Source organism: Frieseomelitta varia, unplaced genomic scaffold (assembly GCF_011392965.1).
Source record: "Frieseomelitta varia isolate USP_RPSP 00005682 unplaced genomic scaffold, Fvar_1.2 scaffold_787, whole genome shotgun sequence".
Taxonomy (NCBI): domain Eukaryota; kingdom Metazoa; phylum Arthropoda; class Insecta; order Hymenoptera; family Apidae; genus Frieseomelitta; species Frieseomelitta varia.
Window position 1 is genome coordinate 633,873 of NW_025110575.1, and position 25,756 is coordinate 659,628.

A 25,756-nucleotide genomic window follows, 5' to 3' on the forward strand; every position below is an offset into this window, starting at 1 on the left:
CAAGCTTCCAGTTGTTCATTCTTCCGCTATTTCATTAATCACATTTGAAAAGTTTGCAACCTGTAAGAATTAGATTCCAACGAAGGAAATAAATACGTGGACATAATGTGCCTTTGATAAGAAACAGTACATTGGAAATCGATAAATCAGGCTGTACGTTTTATTACTAGCCTCTAGTAACTCATTTATCATCTCCATCCCTGTCGGCCTGTTCGATCGTTCCGTTCAGATCCCCCAAGTAAAGTAATCCTTTTCTTTCGAAAAACTTTGAAAATTCACCCAACCATAAATTTGATCTCTCCTTGAGTGTTACGCGTCGAACTCGCGTGGCAAAAGTCGAATTTCGTTAAGGGACACAGGTGCGATAGAGGAAAAAGCAGAGCCCCGCGACCGAACGAACGAACGAACGAACGCGAGATAAACGATTCGAGGGAAGCTTGGTTCGAGAATAGCAGCTGGCAGAAATAGAGGAATAACTTCGCAACGGAACGCCAACAAAGCTCTAGCGGACAGCTGTACCCACGGCCTCGCGATATTAATGTCACGAGAAAAAGAAGGATCAAGAGTTGAGAGAAAGGGGACACAGCCGAAAGAGGAACGAAGATTCCGTAACAATCTCTTCGCGGGCCTGCTAGCGCGATTTCGCGAAAGAAATCCTTCTTCTTTTCTTTTCTTTATTTTTTCATTTTTGCTCGGTTCTCTCGGAAATGTTTCTTTCTCTAAAACTTTATGAGTCAATGCAGAGATATATAAGAAATATGTGTAACGGAATATGAAAATTTAAGGTACATGAAATATGTGTGTATGACGGAACTATACATCGTAGCCAAAAGAAAGTAAATTATAATATTAACGAATACACATATACGATGTTAAAATTTTGACTTTTCTTTTGATCTTGATATATGAAATATATACGTGATAAAAGTATATAAAAGAAAGTAAATTACAATATTAACAAATACACTTATTGTACGATATTAAAATTTTGACATTTCTTTTGATCTTGATATATGAAATATATACGTAATAAAAGTATATATAGCCAAAAGAAAGTAAATTATAATATTAACAAACACTATTAAAATTTTGACTTTTCTTTCGATTTCTTCGCCGTTGTCCACAGAAATGCAAGTTTGCATAAACCTTCGCGGTCGAATCGTGATCAACGAGCGATCGACGAATGTAACACAAAAAGGGAATACACCAACGCGAGCATACGCGCGCATAAATTATCCGGCGACATAATTGCGCAATTCAATCAGCGTCTACCGAATCGTGTATTAGCGCATTGATGAATCGCGACGAGGAACGAAGTCCTCGAATTTAAATCGCAAATGTAGCCTTTGTCTTGTTCCTTTTTTTTTAACTCTCTCGTTGAAACTTCGCGACGAACGACGTTCATTAACGAGTCGAGCAGATTTTTAATTCGATTTCGTCGTAGATATCAGTAGAAACGTAGAAAACAGAGAAACACGCCTATTCTACCGTGAACTTGTCGTGAAAGAATGTTCATAAATTCGGTCTGAAGCCATAAATCTATTCAAGGACGAACTGCCAAGCAAAAGCGCGATAAATCTGCCGAACGTACAGAAGCGATAAATCCAGGATCCAAATTTACATTTGCTTAGTCGCCTCGTGTATCGCGAGAGTGAAATTCATAATATATACCACTCTAAGAAAATAAACTTCTCGAGAGTAAGATGTAATATTTTCTAACTCGAATCAAACGACTATGCAGACTGCGAGAAAATGAATTTAAATTTAAATAAATGTAAAACTTTGGTCTACACAAAGTACGATATAATGTGGTAGTATACAACATACAATGTAAAACTATTATATATGTTCCACGAAATTTTAAATAATGAATTGTTCCAATCTCTACACCCCAGAGCTGGCTAACTGGCGGCCTTTTCGCCCCACTCTCTTGATTGCTAACCCTTCCATTGCATGTAGAGAGATCCATGCAGTGGAGGGGATAGTTCTAGAGATCAGGAAAGTAGGGACAAGGGTTTGCAGGCCGCCAGTTAGCCGACTTTTGCTGTATGCGAATGTTTGATCGAATAATGGATGAAACTCTCCATTGTCAATACCATCACTTTCAACTGAAGACTCGTTCTTTAGAAGAGGACAATCTTCGAACAATCTTCAATTTGTATAAATAACATTCCTTCATTTCTCAAATTGCGGATGTTTCTTTGAAATGAATAACAATTAATAGCAACTTCACGTTTCGATTAATTTACAATTAACCATCCCAGTTGTACTTCGTCAACACACGTCATTACAAACGATCATTACCAAAAGATTATTAATCGTTAGATTTTTAATTGGAACAAATAGTTACGATTGATCCTCGATAATCAGAATTTCGCTTTCTTGTAAAAAGAGAACGAATTGATCATAATTATTTGCTTGTACAATGGAGATAAACAGGAACGCGCTTCAATCTCTGATACAAAACTCATATTCGAGAATATTTCTTGAAATAAAAGACTATTTCCAAGCTAAAAAGTCTCGAGCTGAAAATCATGTAGTTTTGAACTACGACTGCCTTTAATTAAGATAATACAAGAACGCGGATCATCGTATCACTAATTGTTTAATACACGTTCGGCAGAAATAAATAAGAAAAGAATGACTCACCCAGATGATCCTGCTCCCTCTGAACCTTGCCGGGCTCGACGATCAGCAGACACCAGATGGACACCAGGGACACCGACGAAAGCAATTTTCCCAATATTCCCATTTCTCTTCTTCCGGGCTTCCGTTTCGAAGCGATGAAAACACGGATCTCGCCGGCACGGAACACGCGCGCGCGCACACGGAAATGTCAAATCAGCCAAGGAGACACTGACTTTCGTCTTGGCCGGGTTAATATTTTCCCCATTCGTTTTCTTTTCTTCTCGTTTGCCTCTCCGCGCCTGTCAAACCCCTGTCTCACCCCTTCCTTTTCCACGTGAATTTCGCGCCACCCGTTCCGGGTCGCTGGATTGAAGCGGAGTCGATTCACACGACGACGCGCACTGCAAAAGAGAAAATGGCTTTTTGTTACGGAATGTGGCTGGTAGAGAAATGTAATGGTGATTTTTCTTTTAATTTTAACAGCTAGTTGAGAACTAACTAGTGAACATTGGCAAGCATAACGATGTAACTACGATTGATAATTAGTGATGTATTCTTGCTCATTGTTTATAATTGTTGACTTTGTGCCAAATTTTTAATTCTTTTCTCTCTTAACAAGACTATTACTGCAACATTGCATTATATTGTGAAGTTATATCTTATTTGCGTGTCGTTGCTCGGAATATTCAATTGCGTCACGCCTTTCGTCAGAAATTCCAAATCAAATCAATTATAATTTGGAAATTGTACGAATCGTTGCGAAAACACGGGACACCGTTATCTATTACTAAACTATCCCAAACTGGAACACGTGTTGGATAATTTCTATTGAATATGTTGTATGATTAACCGCGAGAGAATTTTCACGGGATCAGAAATTCACGAGAACATACGCTTTGATTCTCAGTATAAATTTTTACTCGACATCGAGCAAATAATTTCGATTCGACCGTATCCTTGCGTCAGCACGTATGCAACGAAGATTTCAGCGACAATGAAAATTTATGAATGTGTAACATGTACATAAAACGAGATACACATGAAAAATTTAAATTCCAAAGCTTCTAAATATCTACGTAGGTGAAAATTGTTCCAGCTAAACCAGTTTCTTCAATAATTTCGATGTCACGAAACAAACAGTTCCGATTCAACCTGGTACATGTTTCAGGCACGTTTCAAAATATATACGCTCTATGATGTACAAACGTCATAGGGAAAAGCCATAATTAAAATATGGATAATTAAAATATAGATTTCACAGTTTAAAAGGAATTTTGTAGAGACGAAATTACAGGAGTTCGAAGATCGACAATTTTTCAGTTATTCTTTCTTACAATTCAGTAATTCTTTCTAGTATTTATTTCACAACGAAAATATCGTCATAATTTAAATCAGTAATTTATCTTGATCAAGATTTTAGCTATTTTGCGGGTTCTAGAAGATCCGAGGATCCTGTCTGTTTTATGTTTTCCCTTTAACATGAATTTTATTGTATAACAGAATAAAGATTAACAAGACCGCGTCAAAGTCTCTCCACCATTGGTTTCGCGCGCCACGTTATTCTCGCATCCGGTATCCGTGATAATTATGCTTAACGCGTCCCTGTTTTTCAACACTCTTTCGAACATTTTGGGTAACGAAAGGGTTTAATGGGTGAACTTCGGTAATAGGATTACGACGCGCGATGGCTGTGCGTTGTCCCAATTTGTAATTCGATTCTGTGGGAATTTTCACCGTGCGTTCTCCCTGTGACGCCGCGCCGGAAGTCTCGATTTGCATGTTATTGATCTTGCACGGTGTTTTTATCCAACATGGAGATTCTGTGTAACGCGCAAGTTTCTGTAAATTCCTTTTCTGTCTTGCAATTGCAGGGGATCATATCGTATAATAGTTCTAATTGTAATTGCAAGTCCATTGATCAAAGACCAAATTCGCCATAGCGCTACGAACGTTTCCTCCTTTCACACTTTCTGAAACGTGGGTCGATAAACAAATATTAACGAATACCTTGGTGTACAATTTTTGTCTTCTGCTTTCCGAGTTCGAAATTTCGAATCACAGATCACAAATTGCATCGATATGTACCCGCTTAGTGAATAATTCTCAGTTCGATCGATGTTGAAACACTCGTTCAGAGATCATTCCCTTCTCAAACCACAAGACACGACAACGGTAGAAATTTCTGGCGATAATTATGCGCGGACTGGTCGCGGAAAGCACACGACGTCCGAAAATGACGTTGCTTCCCTGTCGGGGGACGGTTTGTGCCGTCGATTACGTACCGCGAGAATTCCACACGTCCATTTTCATTGCTCGAACGCCACGAATACCCGGGATTTCCAACGAAATAATAGAAACGTCGATGCAAGGCGTTCGTTCCGCTCGGTTACCGCTGAATTCTTCCACCGAAACGTTCCCTTTTTATTTCCGGAATTCGCGCGAGCGATAATTCGCACTAACGAGCGAATCGTGACGTTGTCCGTCACTTCGTTGTCGTTTTCGAAATTTATAAATAAACGGAACGAATAATTGATCACTTGCTTCGATCTTCAAATGAAAAAGAAAAAAAAGTGAGAAATATTTTTCACCCTCAAGTAAACTACGAATGTTTAGGCGAATTTCTGAATTTCGGAAAATCATTCACAATTATCCAGAGTGTATCGTTTCCTGTGAATATCAATAAAAATTTCAGCTCCCGTCGTTTTCGTTCCTTCGTAAGATAAATCATAATTGCTATTGTTGCAAATGTTGCTGATTTGAACAGAGCTTCTCACAATTTTTATTCGGTCCTGAAATTAAATTATTAAATTTTTACGAAGTGCAAATTTTCAATTTCATCATCCGAATAAACATCATTACCCACGAATGTCAGAGTATAATGGTAAAAATGATCGCTTTTCAAAAATTTCAGCTTTCATCCAGTTCATCGTTCCCCAAGATAAACAGCAAATTGTTGTCTCGAGTTTCTTTCAATTTCTATTCGCGCGTTTTATTAAATTAAATTTCCGCGGAATGCAAATTTCAAATTTTACATTACAACAATAGGTATTAATATATTCAACATTATAAAATATTTAACATCATGGAATGACGTGCTACGCACGTCGAGAATTTTTTGTCCCAAATTGCAACATTTTCTCAGTTCGAAGTATATTTAAATGTGACCCAGGCAAACAAATGATAAGTTTATTACGTTTTAATAATTTCTATCCAGTGATATCATACCGACGAGTTCAAAAGAGAAAGAAAACGAATAAACAAATTATTGTATACGGTATTCGGTCACTCGTTATGGTTCGCGAAAGAAAGTCGAAAACACCTCGCGATCAAGACAAATTTCAAATGTAACTTGATAAACGATGGACGTATGAACGTGATCAATTGACACGAGCCCGCTATGAGACTCGAGTCTCGATTTCCAGCGCGGCCATCCACAACGGTTGAAAAATCGGTCACGCTTGTGGACGACCGACAGAGAAACCGGGACAAAAGAAGCAAGATCTTGTTTCTCGTCGAAGCGGGAACGCAAGCCTGCTGGCGCGCTCGTGCTTTTAGAGCGCGAGTAATTCACCGGTTTTGGAGAACTCGTCCCTCGAGGCGTTAATATGACGTGCTTGCGAGGAGACGTACAGCCTCGCCCCTAATGAGATTAAAAGTTATCGAGATTCCGGCGGATGTGCATTAAACATATTAAACGGCAACCCAGCCGCCGACGCGCATTGTCCTCCGTCGAGCACGTCGTATCGATAAATGCACGCCGGACGTAACCGGGAATCACGGATTATAATTAATTTAAATGGCGAACGGGTGACACGTTGCTTTTTCGATCGGCCACCGAGGGCACGTTCGCCCGCGATAGCTTTTTAATGCGCCTCGCGTCCTGTCGGTCGAATTTCCACTGAATGACGTGTCGACCGTATTTATGCTCGTTCACCTCGTGTTTATTAATGCGAAATGTTACTGCTACAGGACTCCAAAAGTTGCATTCTGCGTCGGTACAGCCGACGACTATCGACTTCGTGTCATACGAAGAGCTACGGCCCGTATCGATCAACTGCGTGAACTGGCAGATAGAGAGAAGTGATTGTGTCATAAACACTGCTTTTTACTCTAGAATTTGTGTTAAAAAAAAGGAAATAGTTCTTTCTTTCTTTCTTTTGGAGAAACTGAACGTTAATCGTGTACTTGTAAGGAATTGATAAAAATGTGATTAGACTGGTGTTGAATTGTTGAAATAGTGATATAAATTAAATAAACAATCATATTTGTCAAATTTTGTTCGAGTGATTTCATTTTTTAACACTATGACAGACAGGAGAGAAGTTATAAGACAAATGACACGCGATGATCTATAATTATCTATGACAGAATTATATTTACTGCATCATTATCATTTATTCATAAATTTTAGATATAATGTACATCTAAAATATTGCAATTTTAAACTCTCCTTCAGTTGGCCACTCTATATCGAAGACGGATTAAAATATGAAAAATTTGTAGAATATTTAATTTCTCAAACTCTCAATTATGTGTCGCCAATTTGCTTTCCAGGCGCATCTACACATCTCTAAATTCTAAATATTAGCAGTTTAAATCTCTTTTTTTTTTCACGAATAAGAATAAACCTAACGACACTGACACTTTTAATCGATCTTCTCTATTCGTAGAAAACTTAGCAACAGAGGCTTGCATCAACGTTTCCTTCGATTTATATAGACTCGCAGCCTCGATTCTCGAGGCAACACGAGTTTAAAGGGTGAAAGAGCGAGGAACTTCAAAGAGAGATATTCCAGGCGAGGGAAAGAAAAAGAAAGATGTTAACCGTTGGTGAATTGGTCCGTCAGCTTTTCGCATCCCTAAAATAATAAAGTTCTTCCGCATCGTATCCTTTCCCTCGGTATAAATTGGACAAATATTTGTCCCGTTCACCAGGAGAGTAACTTAATCTTCGACAAGAGAAACAACCTTCGTGCTTTCTGCACCGACTTTTGTCCCGAGAAAACGATTTCTCTTTTCTCTGTTGAATATTTGGCGAATACCAGCGTGTTAGAGTGAAGCTCCAACGAAACAAGTGGCAAGTTAAACGATATTAACTTGTGAACCATGCAGATAGTTTACCCGACGTTTGGCGATAATAATGACGAATTTTGTTCGTTTTTACAATGTGATAACAGTGTTACGAATCTCGTTAGTGACTACTGCTTCTATTTTATTTCTATTTCGTTATTTTCAGTAATATTGTCGATGCGTTAAATTATCTACAATTAATCAAGTATTTCTATTTCAATAAGCCTGTAAACTTTTTTACACATTTTCTGGAAAATTTTTAATTCGCAGAAAACTTTAAAGTACACTGTCCTTTGTTTTATGAAACTTGACACGCGAAATAATTTTCCACGCGACCAATGTTCTTGATTAAACTTCTGAAAATATGAATCCGAGAAGATATAACTATCAATTTAGTAAGATGTACGTAATAATTTTTAATTAGTAATTCAAAAACTAATGGCTGATGTTATTTTATGACCGTGTGAAAAGTTTCGTCAATGGGCATTTTTCATTTTTATTATTTACTCACGCAGAGGAAAAAGTTCGTGCGCAAAAAACCAGCACGGAACGGTGTTGTATTTTTCTTCTACAATATATACAGATATTAATTTATGTCACAACTACGCCAGCGCTACCTGCATTTTCCATTAGTCACACGTTGTATACATACAATACTTTTATCGTGTTTGAAATTCTGACATCTGACATCAACTATTCTTTGGAGTTTTATCAAACGTAATTCCGCAAAGAAAATTTATTTCTTTAGAAGTCTAAATATACAGTTTTGACGATTGGAAAACTGCTACAATCAGTCGTATTATTACATTTACGTAAATTGTACTACGTAGGAGTAAACAACTCCGACAAAATTTTCGTAAAACACGCTGATCAAAAAGCAAGAGAAGCGCTATTTCTTGGAATTTCTATTTCTAATCCATCTTTGCGTGAAAAGAATTTCAAGAACTTGTTGCTGGACGAAAAAGATCAGAAATAATGGAAAAAATGTAAGAGATCGATGTTGAGAAAGATTTATCTGATATATCGTGATATAAGTGAATAAACTACTTTCACCCAAATTGAAAAAATAGGCGAGGCGCTCTACTTTCGAATTCTCGGATCGCAGGTTCAAAGTTAATCGTGCAGAACGAATTCCAGGTGAAAGAGGTGAATTGACGCGTTACAGGGGTAAATTTCGATCTTATAGGCGTCGATGGTAGGCGATAGGAAAGCTGTCACCGACAGGTCACTCGACTGAGGCCACCTGGAAGGCGTGACGTGACACGACGTGACAACATTAGCGGAGACCCTTATTCGCATTACCGTGTCACGTCGATCTTTGAGTTTTCAAACGCAAACTCCCATGTCTTTGACATTTCCCAATTTTCTTTGTATTACGTTGCAACACGATACTCGTGTCTGTTTTCTCTGACAAGTAAAACTGGAGATTAACGCAACACGACGGATATATTTAATGATATTCTCGACAAATACACGTAACACTATATTCTACGAGATGATTTTATTTCATTTATTAATACAATACTCCATATTTTTTTTTAATGTGAAATTAATCCCCGAACGAACGCACATATTTTCATTTTATGTATTTCAACGAACCTCGAACAATTCTTGTTATTTCAATTATATTCGAGACAAGATACGACGCGGATATTCTACAAGAATACAATAACACGACAGAAAAGCAACGGTAATCTCGTTACGAACGATATTTGTTCGAATATTTTACCTGTGACTAGGCAAAATACACGTTTTATTATACAGCGAAAATATCGTTTGCATAAACGAAGAAAATTTGCCGCCGGTGCTGCGAAACTTGTTTGTCTCCGGCAAACATCCGAAGACGCGAAACAGTTCAGTCCCCGAACGCTAGTTTGAAAGTTCCACAAACAAATAATGATGCCAAATAATTATACACTTTGACCGTCGAATACGTATAATTGTTTGAATAATGGCCGGAGCAGCAATTAATCGCGATTTATCTGGCCGGTCGTTCTCGTAAATTTTGGATAATCTGCCGCGGTAGAAGTTGCGTCAAGGGCATTGGCTCGTATGATTTAAAACGGCGTGTTCACACGTGAACAAAATCTCGCCCCATTGGGGCGAAAAAATTCTTTTAATCGCAGGCTCGAGAGGTTTAATCGCAACTTTCAGTCCCCGCGAACGCCGGCGAAACAATTTAAATAAATCATTTCCGCCGCGGTACGAAATTACTTGACAGTACGTCGAAGCTGAATTTGTTTTCGCGCGAACAAAAAGTTCCACGCTCGTCCGCAAAAAAGTTCGATCGAAACGGAAGTACGCACTGTTGAAAAATGATTGACGCATCGTTAAAACCATTAAAAGAAGAACTGATATATAAGTATATTTAATTCAAATCTTGCTTCAGAAAAACGGATAGACTGATAACTGGACTGTTGTGTGCATTTCTGGGAAATTTAAAGGCGCAATTTTATACTTTCACGAAGGTGGATTTGTCTTGTCCACTAAATATTACAATTGTTGCAGACGTCATAATGAGTATTTTGTATATATTTTTACATATTACGTGGATCTTGTGAATTTTTGAAATTTCAAATTTCCCGCGTAATTGCACAAGTGTCCGCCAAATGGACCAAAGTGCTGTACTCGTTCTTACATTTAAAGCAACCATCTAGATTCAATTCTTCTCTAATTATTATCACAAAAATGTGAATTTGCACAAAGTTTCCAACAACCAACGTGAGAAATGAAAAACATATAATTTACCAAATAACCAAATAATGTCAAATTTATCTAAAGGTTTCATCGATGATAATCCCGATACATTAATATATCAATTACGCCTATGCCGCTGTTAATCTTCGGACACAAATTCCCAATAATTACAAAGTATCGGAATACTTCGACTGCGTCCTATCAGCAAAAGCGTTAATTAATTTAGCGGAATTTCAATTCACCGCGTGTAACGCGATCTTTCGTTCTACGTGTTTCACGAATTATCCAGCGTCTACGTAAAAAGCCAGCATCCGGTACTTCACTCTCCCTAGGAACGTCATCCGAACCCCAAGTAGTTTCCTGCGCAATCTCGCCAAACTCTCTCGTTAAACGTAAAAGAATCATAATCATCGAGCTTCCCGCGCTCGACGAGGAGGCGTTCAATTAACACGGAATCGACCGCCACGATCGTGAAAAATTACGACCAGAATGCCCTTTTCGAGGGGTGGAATTCGGTCCAGCGACTCGAACTTCCCGAAGCTTCCCTGCCCTTTATCCGTTCGTGAAAAATACGAGAGTCCACTCGCCCTTTTGCGCGAATAAATACGATCTTCCGCGGGTGAAACTTCGTCGAACTGTAACAGATGGCTTCGTGACTCGGGCGTCAAGTTCCAAAGGAGAGGCGGCTAGAAAAGCGTGATATTCAACCCCAGCCGCTAGAGGGAAGAATTGAACAGCGCCCCGGGGACATCGTTGTGAGAGAACGCCACTCTTTCGGCGCGTCAGCCGCGATTATTTCGAAAAACCGAATTCGAACGACGGTCAGATCGCAATTATTGCTTCTATTATTTGGGCACTTAAAGATCAATTAAATTTGCCGTCGATCTTCAAACTTGTCTCTGTTTGTGTGCGATAGTAAATTTATATAGAGAAGAGACTTTGCGTGATCCACAAAGTGAGTCACCAGTTACGAAATATATTTTCAGTATATTAATCTATTAAATTTCGAATCTTTTAAATTACGAAATTTCGTAATCTATTAAATCGTAATCTATTAAATTACGAAATATATTTTCAGTATATTAACCTATTAAATTTCATTAAAATCCAAGCAATAACGACGAAATAAATATCGAATCGAATCTTTGGACTTTTCTTTTTAAAATTAACAAAATTTAATAATAGATCAGAAGTGGTCAGCTGGCGGTCCTTGCCCCCACTCTACTGATTGCTATCCCCTCCACTGCATTGCTCTCTCTACTGCGTTGAGAGTATCGCGGCCACAATACTCGTATCAAGTATACATGTGTGCATATAAATTGTTTTCTTTATAGTAGTTGCTAAAGTTAATGGAAAATAGGGAAAACAGTTTGTATGTGGCAGAACAGAATGAACGAAGTGGGAAACTAAAATTTGCACACTCGATCTGACGTAGATTGATCAAGAAAAATTTAATGAATTAATAATTAATAATCCACGCTACACATTTAATGCATTATAACAACCGACCAATACTCACGCATTAGTTTAATATGATTTGCTGAAAATATTGAAATTTTGTCCTGATCTTGTAAAGGTAATATCAACAAAGAAAAAAATCGTCGACAGATTTGTATTTACTTCATCAAGGATGAAATTTATATTCGACACGATGAATGTATAGTTGACATAGTGAGCTACAGTTAATTAATCGTTATTCTGTTAAAAACGGCACTATTTGCTATTCTACCTCGTAGTTTATACGCAATGAAGATTGAAAAGCAGATGCAGATCTACTCCGTCGTACTGAAACAGCAGGAGATCTTTGAAGATCTTTATATTACTTTTACGGGACGTACGATGAGATTTAAAAACTTGAAAAGTTAAACTGCGCTATTAGGTTTTAACATTTAGTCTTCAGCGAGAGGGAGAAAGAGAGAGAGAGAGATGAAAAATAAAATATCGCGGGGCTTAAGTTTTCTCTTTGAAGGTTCTAAGAGGCGGGCTTTAAGGAGGAGATTTCGTTTTAATAAAACATGTAGCTTCCAAGTCCTCTGCGAAAGAGAATTCATAATCCCACGCTTCGACGTTTGACAATTGACGTTTCATGCTTCCATAAACCTTCGCCGGGAATGACTGTTTAACTATCCAAAATAATCTACAGATTTCATATCGCAGTTTATCTCGGAGAAACGATCAGCCAAAGACAGCGATCGTCGACGAAATCGTGAAACTCCTTGAAGATAAATGTCCGTACTCGCGAGACACGTGCGACAAATATTTGATGTTCACCGTGAAGACAAGTATTACGTATAATATTCAATATTTATATATGTATATATATTTAATATTTAAATATATATGGTAATATTTATATTATAATATTTAATATTATTATAATTTATAACATTCAATATTTATATATAATACTATGTATATGTATATTCGAAATAATTGATACATTTTTCAGCACATTCGTCGATCTAAGAAACACAGACGAAGCCATCGATCGTCGACGAAAATTGTAAAAAAACGTCGCGAGGACGTCCTGGAGGGCCCGCGGCATTCGCGAGCGCGACAGATGCGCCGAAAACGGCGGTAATCCCGGCAAAAAGCCTCGAGAGTGGATTAAATTTCAGAAGCTAATCCTCCACTCGTCTGTGACGCTCGTCAAACGTCAAGGGAGAGAGTCAATGGCCAGAGACGTGTCGCATGGCAATCCTCGGAATGAAAAAATCTCGAGTACCCCCCGGGGGAGGTGGAAAAAAAGAAGGAAGGTGGGGAGTAGGAGGACCTAGAGGATCCTCTTTGCGCTACGAGTCAGGATTATGTCAATTTGAACGTCAGACACCGTCATCAGAGTCCTTTTTCTCTCGGCTGGAAGTCCCTTTGCCGGCTAAACACGCTTTTCAGGCACAAGTGCGAATCAGCCCGAGTGTATAGGGCGGCTTGCACGCGCTCTTGTTTCGCGAGTAACAACCCCGTTGCCACGCGCGTATTTCACGCGCGCGTAATCCTCTTTGCGACAGGGACGATTCCTTCTCTCGTGGCAACGAACGAGAGATTCGACGGATACTTCATTGTTGTCGAAGCTGTTGCGTCACACCTCCGATCGTTGGTTAACTAAAGTTTTACGAGTCGATATTTTGATTAATATTCTGGTTTATCTCTGGAGTTAGAAAGTTCCAGAAAATGTTTCGTAAAGTTTGTTCTTCTTCTTCTTCTTTTTCTTTTTATTTTCTTTGAAGCATGAAAAGCTTGCGATTCATATTACGATCGAAGAATCGTCATTAGTATCAACGCTAAAACTGTCAGCTTCTGAATCGAAGATTTCAATAACAGGGCTTGTTGAAAGGAATATTCTACTCGTTATTGGTAGTGCCTTTAATTCAGAAATAATTCATTCATCTTGATATCATCTCGTCGTGTTATAAAACAAATGACATCTACTTTCCTCGTGAATACAACTGGACCGTACGACAAAAGAAACGGTAGAAACACCAAGGACGACGTAGAAAAGATGGAAAACAGACGAAAGCGGAGGGAGGCATGATTCGTAATCAATCACGACAACCTGAATATTCGATTTCACCGCCAATTCGAATCGAGCGTCAATCGACTGTCTCGCGATTGGACTTCAGCCGTCAAGGGAACTCACCGCAGCTGTTTCGATTTCTCCTTGTTTCTTCAGATGGCTCGCTCCTCCCTCTTCACCTCCCATCGTTCGTGAAATTAGACAATTTAATGAAGTCGGTGATCGTGAAGCGGAGATCTAATTGAGAATCGGACACGCCTTCCTTGTCTCGTTCGATCAAGCGACAAGCGACAAATTCGACCTCGAACCGGAGGGGGATTTTCTTCCTGATTTTAAAGTATTGCGCATCGAGCTACGAACCCGGCGCCCTTTCACTTAAATCATTCGGCGAGCTTCAACGAGATCTCTCGGGTTATTCTTCAGAGGGAATCCGAAGCAGGAAGAAGTTCGATTTAAAACAGTTTCGTCACGACGATTAAACTTCAAATTGAACTCGTATCGAATTTTTTTTTTTTCCTTCAATCCTCCAACTCGATTCGGAACTTGATTCGTACTGGCACTGTCCACTTTGTCTTAAAGGGTCGGTTCACACAAGTTCGGGTACTTTGAAACAAATACAGAGGTAGAATACGTTCCTATTTAATTGAGAAGTTCTAAAGAGAAATAGAAAATTCGTGGTTAGTAACAATAGAGATTTTTATGCATTTGTAGAAAATTTCCGAGTATGCATTCATACAAAATTTTCCGCAGAATGTGTGCAATAAATTTACAAATTTTTATCGAGATTCTTTCAGAATTCAGCTATATTGTCGAATTTACAGAAAGATCCACAGTCTAGTAATTATTAAAGTGTCCACTGTGCAGTTCTTGAAATGAGTTTACGATTTGACGAATGTCGACTAATTATTCCACCAATTTCTTTCCCAATTGTTAGAAACAGAAAATACCTATTCTAATCTAATCTAATCGGAAAATATCTCTGCAAGGAGTTGTGAAAGTAATGCAAACACTTATCGGGCAAGAATAACGATTAGAATTAAAGACAACATTATGTTCGACGTACGTTCTCGAATAAACACTTCAAAGTCACTGTCGAACCGGGTGGAAACTCCAACTCTAATCTTTATCGCGTATCAATCCGCTTTCGAACAGAATTACTCATGCACCAGCGAGGAAATAACAGCGAAAGTTTGCCCCATTTCCCTGGCTAATCTCTGTAAGAACATTTACGACAAGTAGTTCCAAGTGAAATAAGACAGTTTCGAATGATCCTCGCGCAGCTGCAACTGTCCTTCAACGAGTGGTAACATCAGAACTTTAACAAGATACTGCTCAACTTTCGACTCGGTGTTCTACTCGTTTCTACCGTTTCTCAAACTCTCGATGTTACAAAGTATAAAAAATTGCTTTCGTTCATTTGTACCTTCGACAATCTGGAGACTATCGGTGACAATTAGAGACTGTTGAGTAAAGTACAAGAAGTAATAAGAAAGATATTTAAAATTCAGGTGAAATATAATTAAACTGGAGTGATCTGTTAAAATTTTTGCTTTCTTTGTTGAAGAACAGTAGTGAAATACAAACAAAAAGGAGCTGATCTCTCTCGTCTTCAGAGATAGAAACGATGGAAAATTACAGTGACGATTCAGTTAAAATTTTGGAAATTTGAACTTTGATGATTTTTTATTTTAACACTTTGATGCTGTCGAATTTGCGCAACTTGAACGCGTAATCTCACTTAAAGGATACATTTTAATTCACACGTCTGTTTAAATTAACTTTATCGCGAATCAACTGAATCAATCGAATTTCCAAACGTGCCGATTCTTTCTCTCATTTCTTTGGCAATTCAGCATTTCTCTCCAATAACCAAGCGAAAATTATAATCTACTCAAAATTAATTCCCCACAATATTTTATTTATCCTTCTGTCTTAATTTCTCTCTTTATTGGCAACGTTTCCTTCTCTAATAACGTAATCTACTCAACATTAATTCTACACAATATTTTATTTATTCATCTATCTTAAATTTCTCTCTTTTGCATCATTATCCTCAGACACGACACGCAATTCATTTTGATTCTCACCATTTATTACGCGAATTAAGAAATTATGTGGACCCAGGGCCTAAAGTGTACGTAAATTCGCACAAGTATCCGACGTAAGCAAACACTCTAACCCGAGTGAATTACGCCACTTATGTTCCAGCGGGCGCGTCCTTTTGGCACAGGAACTTAGACATTTCCCAAGCAATATCCGCGTTTGTGAGGCACCGATATTAGTCCTCATAGAGAGGCGGCCGTTGTATTTCCGCAAAAGGAGGATCCAATTTCAATTGGATACTTCCCTTGGATAAATTTTACGTGACGCGCGGTGGTGTGTCGGTATGGGAAGAAAGAGGCGAAGGGAACCGGACGGGAGGAGAGAGAGAAATTTCCTTCCGGTTTCTTATTGTAGATCCGGCCGCTTTGTCGACGAATCGAGAATTCCGAAAGCGCCGCCGCTGTTGGATCCAACGTTGGAGATAAGTCACGAGGAAGAGACTCTCGGTTACGAAATCTCGGCGAAAGAGTCGCGACCCGGTTCATTGTGGTCGAAGTTCGACGAACAGGATGATTTGTTAGCTTCCAGCGGAACGTCGAGACGAACTTGCAACGAAATTGACGATCTTTTCGATATAGACGAGCTCGCGAGAGTGGTTGAATATTTGTGGACACTGTGAATGTATTACTCGTGTCTTGAAACTCTGCTAGTAGTTTCCAATATTTGTGGACACTGCGAATGTATTACTCGTGTCTTGAAAATCCGCTGGTATGAGATGGTCGTCGCGATTGTGCTGATAAAGTTTGAAAAAATTCTGTGCAACGTTCGCGTACAGTCACATTCTTCTTCAGATAAGATTTGAATTTTATCAAAAGTTTGGAAAAAATTCGGAAATAATACATAGCATTTTTACAATCAATTATCCAAATTGTTTTCAAGATTCTTATGAATCGTTAATGTGATCACGTCGTACAAAACATTCTATACGACACACATAAATCTTCCACGAATGTTCGTATTCTTTCGCGAGCAATTCACAAATTATTTTGTGCCCGTGGCACTTTCTTTTCCATAATTCATACTCTCGATATACTACGTGTACGAATTGCGCACGAACTGCGAGCGAAAATAAAGCTCCTCCAAGTGAAATCTCCCGTAGCCCGAAAATTCAATAAACGAATCTCCCAAACTTTCGCCGTGCCGCCACTGTAAAAATCAAATTTCCCACGTTTCACGCTTCATTTTGCCAGATTTACTTTACGAAAAGGTACTCGGTGCCCGTTGGAGACCTCGTTCCCGAAAAACTCGTTCCAGAAACGGACCCGAGACGACAACCGTGGCTGCGAGTTGTTCGTTAACAAACAGGTCACGATCGGGAATCTGCGAAATCGGAATCCATCTCGAGCCAATTATCGGTCTTATCCCAGCGCGGTTCCAAAGTTCTGTGCCAGTAGCTCAGGCCAATAAATGGAGCGGCACTTGCCCGGACGGATTCTGGCTTTTCGAGTATAATAGCAGCGCCAAGATGCGACTAGTTACTCGCTGGAATCCCTGTTCCTCGACGCGACAGTCATCTTTGCCTGACTATCGGTCCACTTGCTTCCAACCAGCCCGCCTCCTCCCCTGCCGCGCAAGTATGCGCGTGCCGCGCGACTTCACGAATATTGAGATCTCGCTTCGAGGATTGCATCGAACTTCTCTGATCGTCCCTTCTCTCTCCCTCCCTCTCTCTCTCTCTCTCTCTTTCTCTCCCTCTCTGTCATTCTCTTCGTTACCTCGGTCTACGTACATGCAAGCACAACGAAGGAATACATATGTGCATACGTATGTATGCGCGTGTCACACGTACTCGTACATACGTGCATATACACACATAGACACGGGAGCGTGTCCCGTGGTAATTGCACTTCTGGGCTATTGAACTCCTAATCACGGAGTGACAACTGTTTCCAGCAGCGTTCACCGCTCGCCCTGGCTAGCGAGCGTTTACCCTTGTCTACGTCTCTATCAAAGCAAACTATTTCCCTTGGCTCGTTTCACTCGCGATGGACCCTCCCGTTCCGTCCAAAATTCCAGCCATCCTCTCTCTTTCTTCGGTGTTTCCCCGAGACAGCTCCTTCGTTTCACTCTGTTTCTCAGTGTGGCTCCTTTCTCGCTTCGCGTCTCCGTCTGCTTCGTTTTTTCTTTCCCTTTTGCTTCGTTTCTGGCTCCTTTCTCTTCGTCGTGCACCTTTGTCCCAGCGTCGATTCCCGGCGAAAGGAAACGCAGGGAAGGAAACGAAGGGAAAAGCGCGCGATTCTTTCATTTAGAGAGTACCTTTTTCTCTCGTTCCCTCGCGAGTCTCGTTTCTCTCTTTCAACGTTCGCGCTCTTGACCACTTCTGGTTACAACGGAGGCAAACAATCTTGAACCGACACGCGATAATGTTTGGTAACGTTTGAGATGACGAGAATTTTGAGAAAGTGATTTGCTTTTATTTCGCGATTCGAGAAATATTATTTACAAAAAAGTTATTACATGGAAACGCTATTATTATATGTAAAGAGTGTATATATATATATATATATATAATTACACAATTTATACAATTATACACTTGTACCATTCAGAGCGGCAAGTTCGTCCAATTCGTTCGATAGCTCGCCATAGAATTGAATTGACTTCCGTCTTCACCTTCGAGTGTCATTTATAGAGTCTTCTAGGTAGCATCGTTATTCCTTTTAAGAATCTTTTTTTTTTTTTAAACGGGGGTTTAGCGTCGCATCAATTACGAGGTCTTTAGCGACGTGTTGAAATTGTCTCTTTATAACTGGTCTAGTAATTGGGTCTCCTTTAGGTAGTTGATAACGTTTTTTTTGTTGTTTCTGGTAGATTAGAGCGGTATTTTGGTTCAATCCGTATTTACTTCTTATGTTTTGGTGCTTTCTGCATTCATGTAGCAGGTGCTGGATAGTGATTTGCAGGTTGCAGGTGTTGCAGAAAGGTGGTTCTGTTTTGCTTAGGAAGTATTCGTGTGTGATCTTGGAGTGTCTGCTTCGAAGTCTAGTCATAGCTATCTTTTTTTTCTGCTTATATTGTTGTTTGGTATTTTTTGATAGAAATGGTGTGCTATGTCGTGTATTTTGGTTCTATTTGTCGTAGTCCAAATTCTGTTCCATTCTTCTCTTTCCGCTTTGGTCGTTGAAGCTAGTAGGTCTGGGTGTGGGATCTAAGAATCTTGTAGTTTCTAAATGATCCGAGGATCCTTTGTGTCTTCCTTTAATATAAATTTTATCGTACTGCCGATATTCTTCGTAGTGTAATGTAATCGTTTCGTTTTCACATCGAACGTGTCGTTTGAAAAAAATACCCAACATGAATTTAGGGCAAACAGCTGCAATCAACTGACAACCTTCTCCCGCGTGTACGCAAATAGACGAAATTCTGATTGAAGGATTAACATCGCTCCGTCTTCTTCCATCTTCTCCGAGTTCTCGTCCCTGGTGACGCGAGAACACTCGTCTCTTCTTGATAACCTTCTCCCAGCTTTCATCGACCGAATCCCTTCAATTCTCATCCCACGACGTTGCAACGACATTCCAAGTGTACATCGTCTGCGATGTTAAGGCTGTTCCCTAAAATGTCGCTACACGTGTACCTTCGTTATTCCTTCTCTCTCTCTCTCTCTCTCTCTCTCTCTCTCTCTCTCTCTCTCTCTNCTCTCTCTCTCTCTCTCTCTCTCTCTTTCTCTCTTGGGGGGGTGCATCTTGAGCAAGCTCGGACACCAACGTTCATTAAACGACACAAACGGTCGTTAAGAGGCTGTCTGAATCCGCTGCTCGCTTCTACATAAACGGTCCACTGTCGCCTCTTATCGGGCTGTTGTTCAATCAACGCCAAGAACACGATTAAGTACGAAGCTGTGTCGATGTGAAATCGTCGTCGATCGGAGTGGAAGAGGAGCAAATTGCGATCGGTGCACGGTGAAAACGAAGAGCCCCGATTATTTCGACGAATCGGGGGGAAATTTCGAGGGGAAAATTCGAACAAGCTTTCGACACGAACGGTCGAAAAGGAAAAGCGGAACAATTAGAGAGGAGGAGAGCAGCGAATCGCGAAAACGGCGGGGACCGTTTTGGGAAAATCTCGCGGAGGAAACTCGCTGATTGGAGAGGTTCCTGCAACGTGGAATGCATCGAATCGCGGACGATATCGATATTTCGCGTGCCACGACATATAAATATTTATCGATCCCTCGTATCGATATGCATGAATCGGTACTGCTGGTGTCGCGTTATTAATGCTGACTGGCGCGTGTGACTTTGGGGCGATGAAGTTACGGCGAACGTTATTTTCTGTTTTTTTTTTTTTTTCTTCCTTTCTTTTTCCGAATATCTGATCGCCGAGAAGAATAGAGAACAGGAAGGATGACACGAATCTTCCTTCTTTTTTTCTTTTTTTTTCTTTACCTTTTTCCTCGTTTCATGGAGAGGAATGTAAATTCTGACAACACGACACGTGTTTCGAATGAAAAATTCAAGGTGAATTTTAGCGTCTTTGGTCGCATTGGTTTGAAATTTGCATCGCTTCCACTCGTAACACTTGTCATTTATTTTTCGAAAATTTTCTAGCACGATCTCGCTGTGCATGTTTCGAACAGCTTTCATCTTTTTGAAATCAATTTCGTATCGGTCAAACAATCTCGAATAAATCTGAATTCAGTATACGGTAGATTTTAAAAAAGGCTTGTATGAATGCTTGTCGGCGATCCACAAGAGTTGTAGATGTTTTGAGTTTAACGAGTTTATCGAAGCCGAAGGCAAAGAAAGCTCGAGAAAAACTCGCCAGGTACGCCGGTATGGGTGAATCGATAACGAAATACGATGATTTCGTCTGAATAGCCCGTATTTTATACAAATACACGTTCCACCTGGTTCTTCGAGGATATCCCCATTAAAAACGAGATACAAAGTTACGAAATTGTGCGATGACATATATTTCCATCTAATGACATGTTCACTTTCCTATTCTTGAGAAGAACTCGTGTGCTTCTGAATAGTTTGGTCTGCTTTGAATTTACATTTCGCGAATTTTATTAACTATCTCGTTTTGTCGAAACAATTTCACACGTGGAACGAAAGGGATCATCAATCGCAAAATGAAACCTCGAATTCTTTCAACAAGCGAAAAAACTCACACAGGTGTGAAAATTTCCAATATCGAAGTTGAGATATTCAAACAATTCGCTAATAACGTGCCGCCGTTATCAATAATCACGCGAGTGCAGTCGACTGATTGACGGAAATAAAATTTACAAAGTGATATAATCTGACTTTCAGACTTACGATTGCTGCCGCGTTAACCAAATGTCTACTATCTTCGCGATTATTGAATCCACTTAAATCTTACCAACCGCGTGAAACGATCTGAACTTTCGAAAAATGCATCAGACTTACGATTCCTCTGCAGTTCCTCCTAAATATGAATCCCGATAAGATCCCGCTCAATCCAACAAACTCTCGTCACACTTTCAACATTCACTCGTCACCGAAAAGGAAAAAGAGAAAGAAAAAGAAAGGTCAACAATTTAACAATTTCCTCCGATTATCGACCATTCTTTCGAGCGTCGATTGCACGCTGTTCCCTGCATTTTCGCGATTAGATTTCTCCCGCCAATTCGAGCAAGGAGAGGAGAGCGAGAAGATCGTGCCGCGAGAAATGCCGGGGAGGCACTGCAGTTGCTGTTTTCGCGAATGAGTACGAAGGCCGGAATTCCGTTTCACCGCCATGGCCCCGACTTTATATTTGGCGCGGCCAAGCCACGCTAATAATATGTGTACGCTATTGTCGATCCGGTGGATTATTCGCGCACGCGAAACTACCATAGCTCTCTCTCTCTCTCTCTCTCTCTCTCTCTCGGCCGTTACGAGAAAATTTTTCCACAGAGATAGCGGCCCTCGTGATTGATGGTTTCCTTCTGGCTAGGTTAGCCGGCTGAGACGCAGCCGGATGGATTAGAAAAGTTTGGGCAATTAGGGATTGCAACGACGTTAATTGGAGCACGTGCGCGCTAATGGCGAATTTTGCTGCAAGCTTTAATGTCGGGGCTGGATTTACGATTCTCTGATAATTGATGAAAATTATTTGACGAGCAACGCTCGATTCGGAAACGTCGTTAACGAAACAGTCGACGAATTCGAATTGAACGACTATATTCCTTGGTTTGTCTATAAATTAAAATTTCTATGTATTTCCAAAAGGACTCGAATGTAAGGAATATATCACTTACTTTTGACAAGCGTGTACTCGATATTCAAGGAAGATAGTTATTTTTCGTCACGAATATTCATAAATGGCATTGAACGGCATAACCGTGTGCTTGGTGTTCAAATAAAATAATTACTTTTCGTGACGAATGGTGATAAATTGATTATTCGAATAAAATAATTGTTTCTCGTCACGAACATTGATAAACAGCATTGAATATTTTACTAAAAAAATTATCTTGAAGAATTATTTTATAGAAACTGAGTGACTCGATATAACTTCGTCATTGTGAATTTTTCTTTCAGATTTGAATTTCGACCGTCACGTTACAGAAAAGTGTTAATTAATGAGAATACAAACAAAAATCAAGATCAAAAAATTGTTTTACGTACGCTGTTGAAAATTCCTCTGAGAACGTACGTTAGTTGAACGTATTGTATCCATAAAGAAAGACTCTTACCTGAAACAAAAAGCACAACGTACCGTTAATAAACGTTCAGCCAATAACGTTTTACGTTAATGACAAAACACGTATCGGATGTAACAACAACTGTCGACAAAATCGTCTAAAATTAACAAATGTTGTTTGCCAAGGAGAAACTGACTGCGACTGCAACGAAAACAAGCCCACTTCGTTGGGTTATTTATTCAAAGTCGCTCGTAAAAATGCCCGTGACAAGGAGGTGTATTTATAGGTATATGTATCCGAGGTTTCTCGCGGCTCTCGTGGATCGCGAACCTTTCAGGAAATGCTGGCAACGAATACGAAAAGAACGGCGAGCGTGTAGCTGGAAACTGCAGACATCGTCGCCCCGTCATTTTTCAGGCAAAAGTTTCAACGTAAGATCCCTCGTGAGATCAGTTACGGAAAGCGTATTCTTGATTCCCGGAGAAAATTCGTTCCACCTCTCTCGGAAATCACTTTCTAACCAACGAACTTCTGCTCTCACGAGAGACGCCCGCTTCGCGAGAAAGAACCGGTTATCGGTCGTGATAATCTTTCTCTTTTCCAATACCGTTGAAAAACGTCGTGGGGAGGAAAAAGTTGATATTTTCATGTATCAGTAGCTAGATTGATCGATTCTATGTTTGGCAATAGTTACATTAGCGAGTGGCCTTCGACTTTTTTTAAAACGCAAACAATTTATTTTCATAATTCATTGAAATTATTTTTGATTGGCGTAATCAATCGAAGTCGCGACTTTTATTATTGTTAGAAAGATCGGTTCATTTCAAAGATTACAGTTGTACTGCTCGATCGAAAATTTCTTTAATTGTCTTTAATCAGAAAGGAATTAATAATCGACGATTGTTCAGAGCAGAGACTGATGAATTACGAAAGCAGAAAATGATGAATTACAAGAAAAAGATTTTTGTAACGTTATTAGTTTCTAAATTACACGAATTGATTTTAAACAGGTGCACTAAATCTAAATCAATCAGATGTTTTCTTTAATTTGTTGGAGTTAACCTAACCCAAGAAAGCAGAAACCTTTCGAAAAATTCATGGTTGCTCCCTGCTTTTTGCTTCTGACAATTTGAAAAGAGTGATCGACGAAGAAAACTCGTAGATAAAAATGGATAAATCTATTCGAATCCAAATTTCATGCCGCGTAAGATCACGAAGCTGTTGTAAAAACTGACTTCTCGTCGACATTTTATTTATGTATCCATGATGGACCTTTCCGCGAATGAACAAAATCAGTCACTACTTTCCTTTTATTGTAATTACAATTTCCTTCGAAAAGCTAGAGACTAGGAAAGGACGAGAGAAAATTGTTCAAATATCGAATTCGTTCATTACGAATCAACAATGAATGAAGCAGACAGTATATTATTTATACAGCAAAAAACCAGAAAAATCGTGGATGAAGAAGGGAAGCAGATGGGAGAGGAAGCACGCGAATTTCTCTGTTCCGTCAAAGTGTCAAAGGGAAACGAAACGAAACGTCAAAGAATCCAGCAGAACAGCATTTCTCGAACGTCCACACCCATGGAACTGTCAAATTTACAGGATTCACGGCTGTGCGAGGAAACGCGATTCGGACGGCGGTAATTTATTTACGAACTGTTTCTCGCCCTGCGAAAAACAGTTAACGAAAAGCAGTCGCGAACGAATATTCGTGGAACAGGACGAAACCTAGGCCGCATCCCCTCATTTCCCGACTATTGTTCCCGAGGCTGACCCTTCTTTTTTCCCTTTTTCTCTCTCTCTCTCTCTCTTTTTTCTTTTTTTTCTTTTTTTTTTGGTTCCCCCGGCCGACGTTTTCGTTTATTAGCGTCGACGCGTATCGCGAAATGAATGGCTGCAATTTTCGCGGACGCGAGATCGAAAATTCGCGCGCGCCTGGAGATTGATCACGGCGAATTCGAATAAAACCCGGTCGCCGATGCGTCGCCGGAAAATCGCGCAAAAAACAAAAACGGCCAGACCTCGAGAGCCGAATGCCACGCTAAACGTTCGTTCCGATCCTTCCCCCATCCCGCGATTCGCTGGATTTTATCATCGTGCAAATAAATTGATTCGCTTAAATAATTTCTTCCTCGCACCTCGGTGAATCGCCGGCCACCGCGAAATCCTGATACTGTTTTACCAATTTTTCGTCGATGATTTTTTATTGCCGCCGATATGATACGAAAATATGGGCCCCGGATTCGATTTGGTGGAAACGATGAAAATTTCCGGCTGGTTATATTAACGAAATATTGAAATATAAATATTTTCGCTTCCCTATAAATATTGATGTAACAAGCGTATCTTTCGTTTCGTAGCAAGCGCAAGTTTCACGTTAGAGAATTATCGAAACTCTTTCGTCTTGTTTTCATTTCTGTTTAAATCTCTCAGTGACAACGACACTGATAATTATAAATATAAAAGTTGATAATAGGCGTTGGCTTTAATAATCAATTGACGAATTGTTTGAACAGTCGAACGTGTATCGTGTAATTGGGATAGCGAGAGAAAGCGGCGGATTTTTATTTGTAATTTCATTTTGACAAGTTTGATAATTTTTTTCTTTAAACGCGACCCCAGTGTGAAACATCGTCATAACCTTCGACATCGTTGAAATCGAATTTTCCGTGAATGTTGCGAAAATGATTTAATCGCGTTTACAAACAGTCTAACAAATATTTTTCTTTAAATAAAAATTGTGCCCGTTCAAAAGAGCAATGTTCTTCTTCGTGTGTTGTTCTCAAACAGAAACTAACCTTGTTCAAACTAACTGAACAAACGATCAAAATTGTACGCTGTATACTCTTCCGAGAGAAAAGAGGAGAAGGAAAAGCAAAATACACGAGTTAGTAGTCGAACGACTGAGTTATTTCGCACGATTGAATTGCACCGTTTGCTTCAACTAATTACGCGTCAAATTTTTAATTATACTTTCACCAATATTCGGTTTCATAACCGTTTTGTAATTCTACTGAAAATATTCTGAAACTGATTTTATTCTACTGAAAAAAATTGAAATAAAATTTATACATCGTTTTAATAACAATAAATGAATTTCCATTGCACGATAATTACTATAATTTATCGAAGAATTAACAAATTTA

General features: G+C 39.5%; 1 protein-coding gene across 6 annotated transcripts in view; it reads right to left on the reverse strand.

Moving 5' to 3' along the window:
* The window catches only part of LOC122535915 (protein eva-1), a 332,052-nt gene that overhangs the window by 204,984 nt on the left and 101,312 nt on the right, over positions 1-25,756 (reverse strand). For 5 of the 6 annotated variants that reach the window (XM_043667835.1, XM_043667831.1, XM_043667833.1 and 2 more), the window contains one exon: positions 2,650-3,029. In XM_043667835.1, the coding sequence (XP_043523770.1) occupies positions 2,650-2,752 (103 nt within the window). In that variant the 5' untranslated portion in view covers positions 2,753-3,029. Of the gene's footprint in view, positions 1-2,649; positions 3,030-21,387; positions 21,674-25,756 lie in introns of those variants that run through there. The other variant, XM_043667832.1, reaches the window with a different exon arrangement.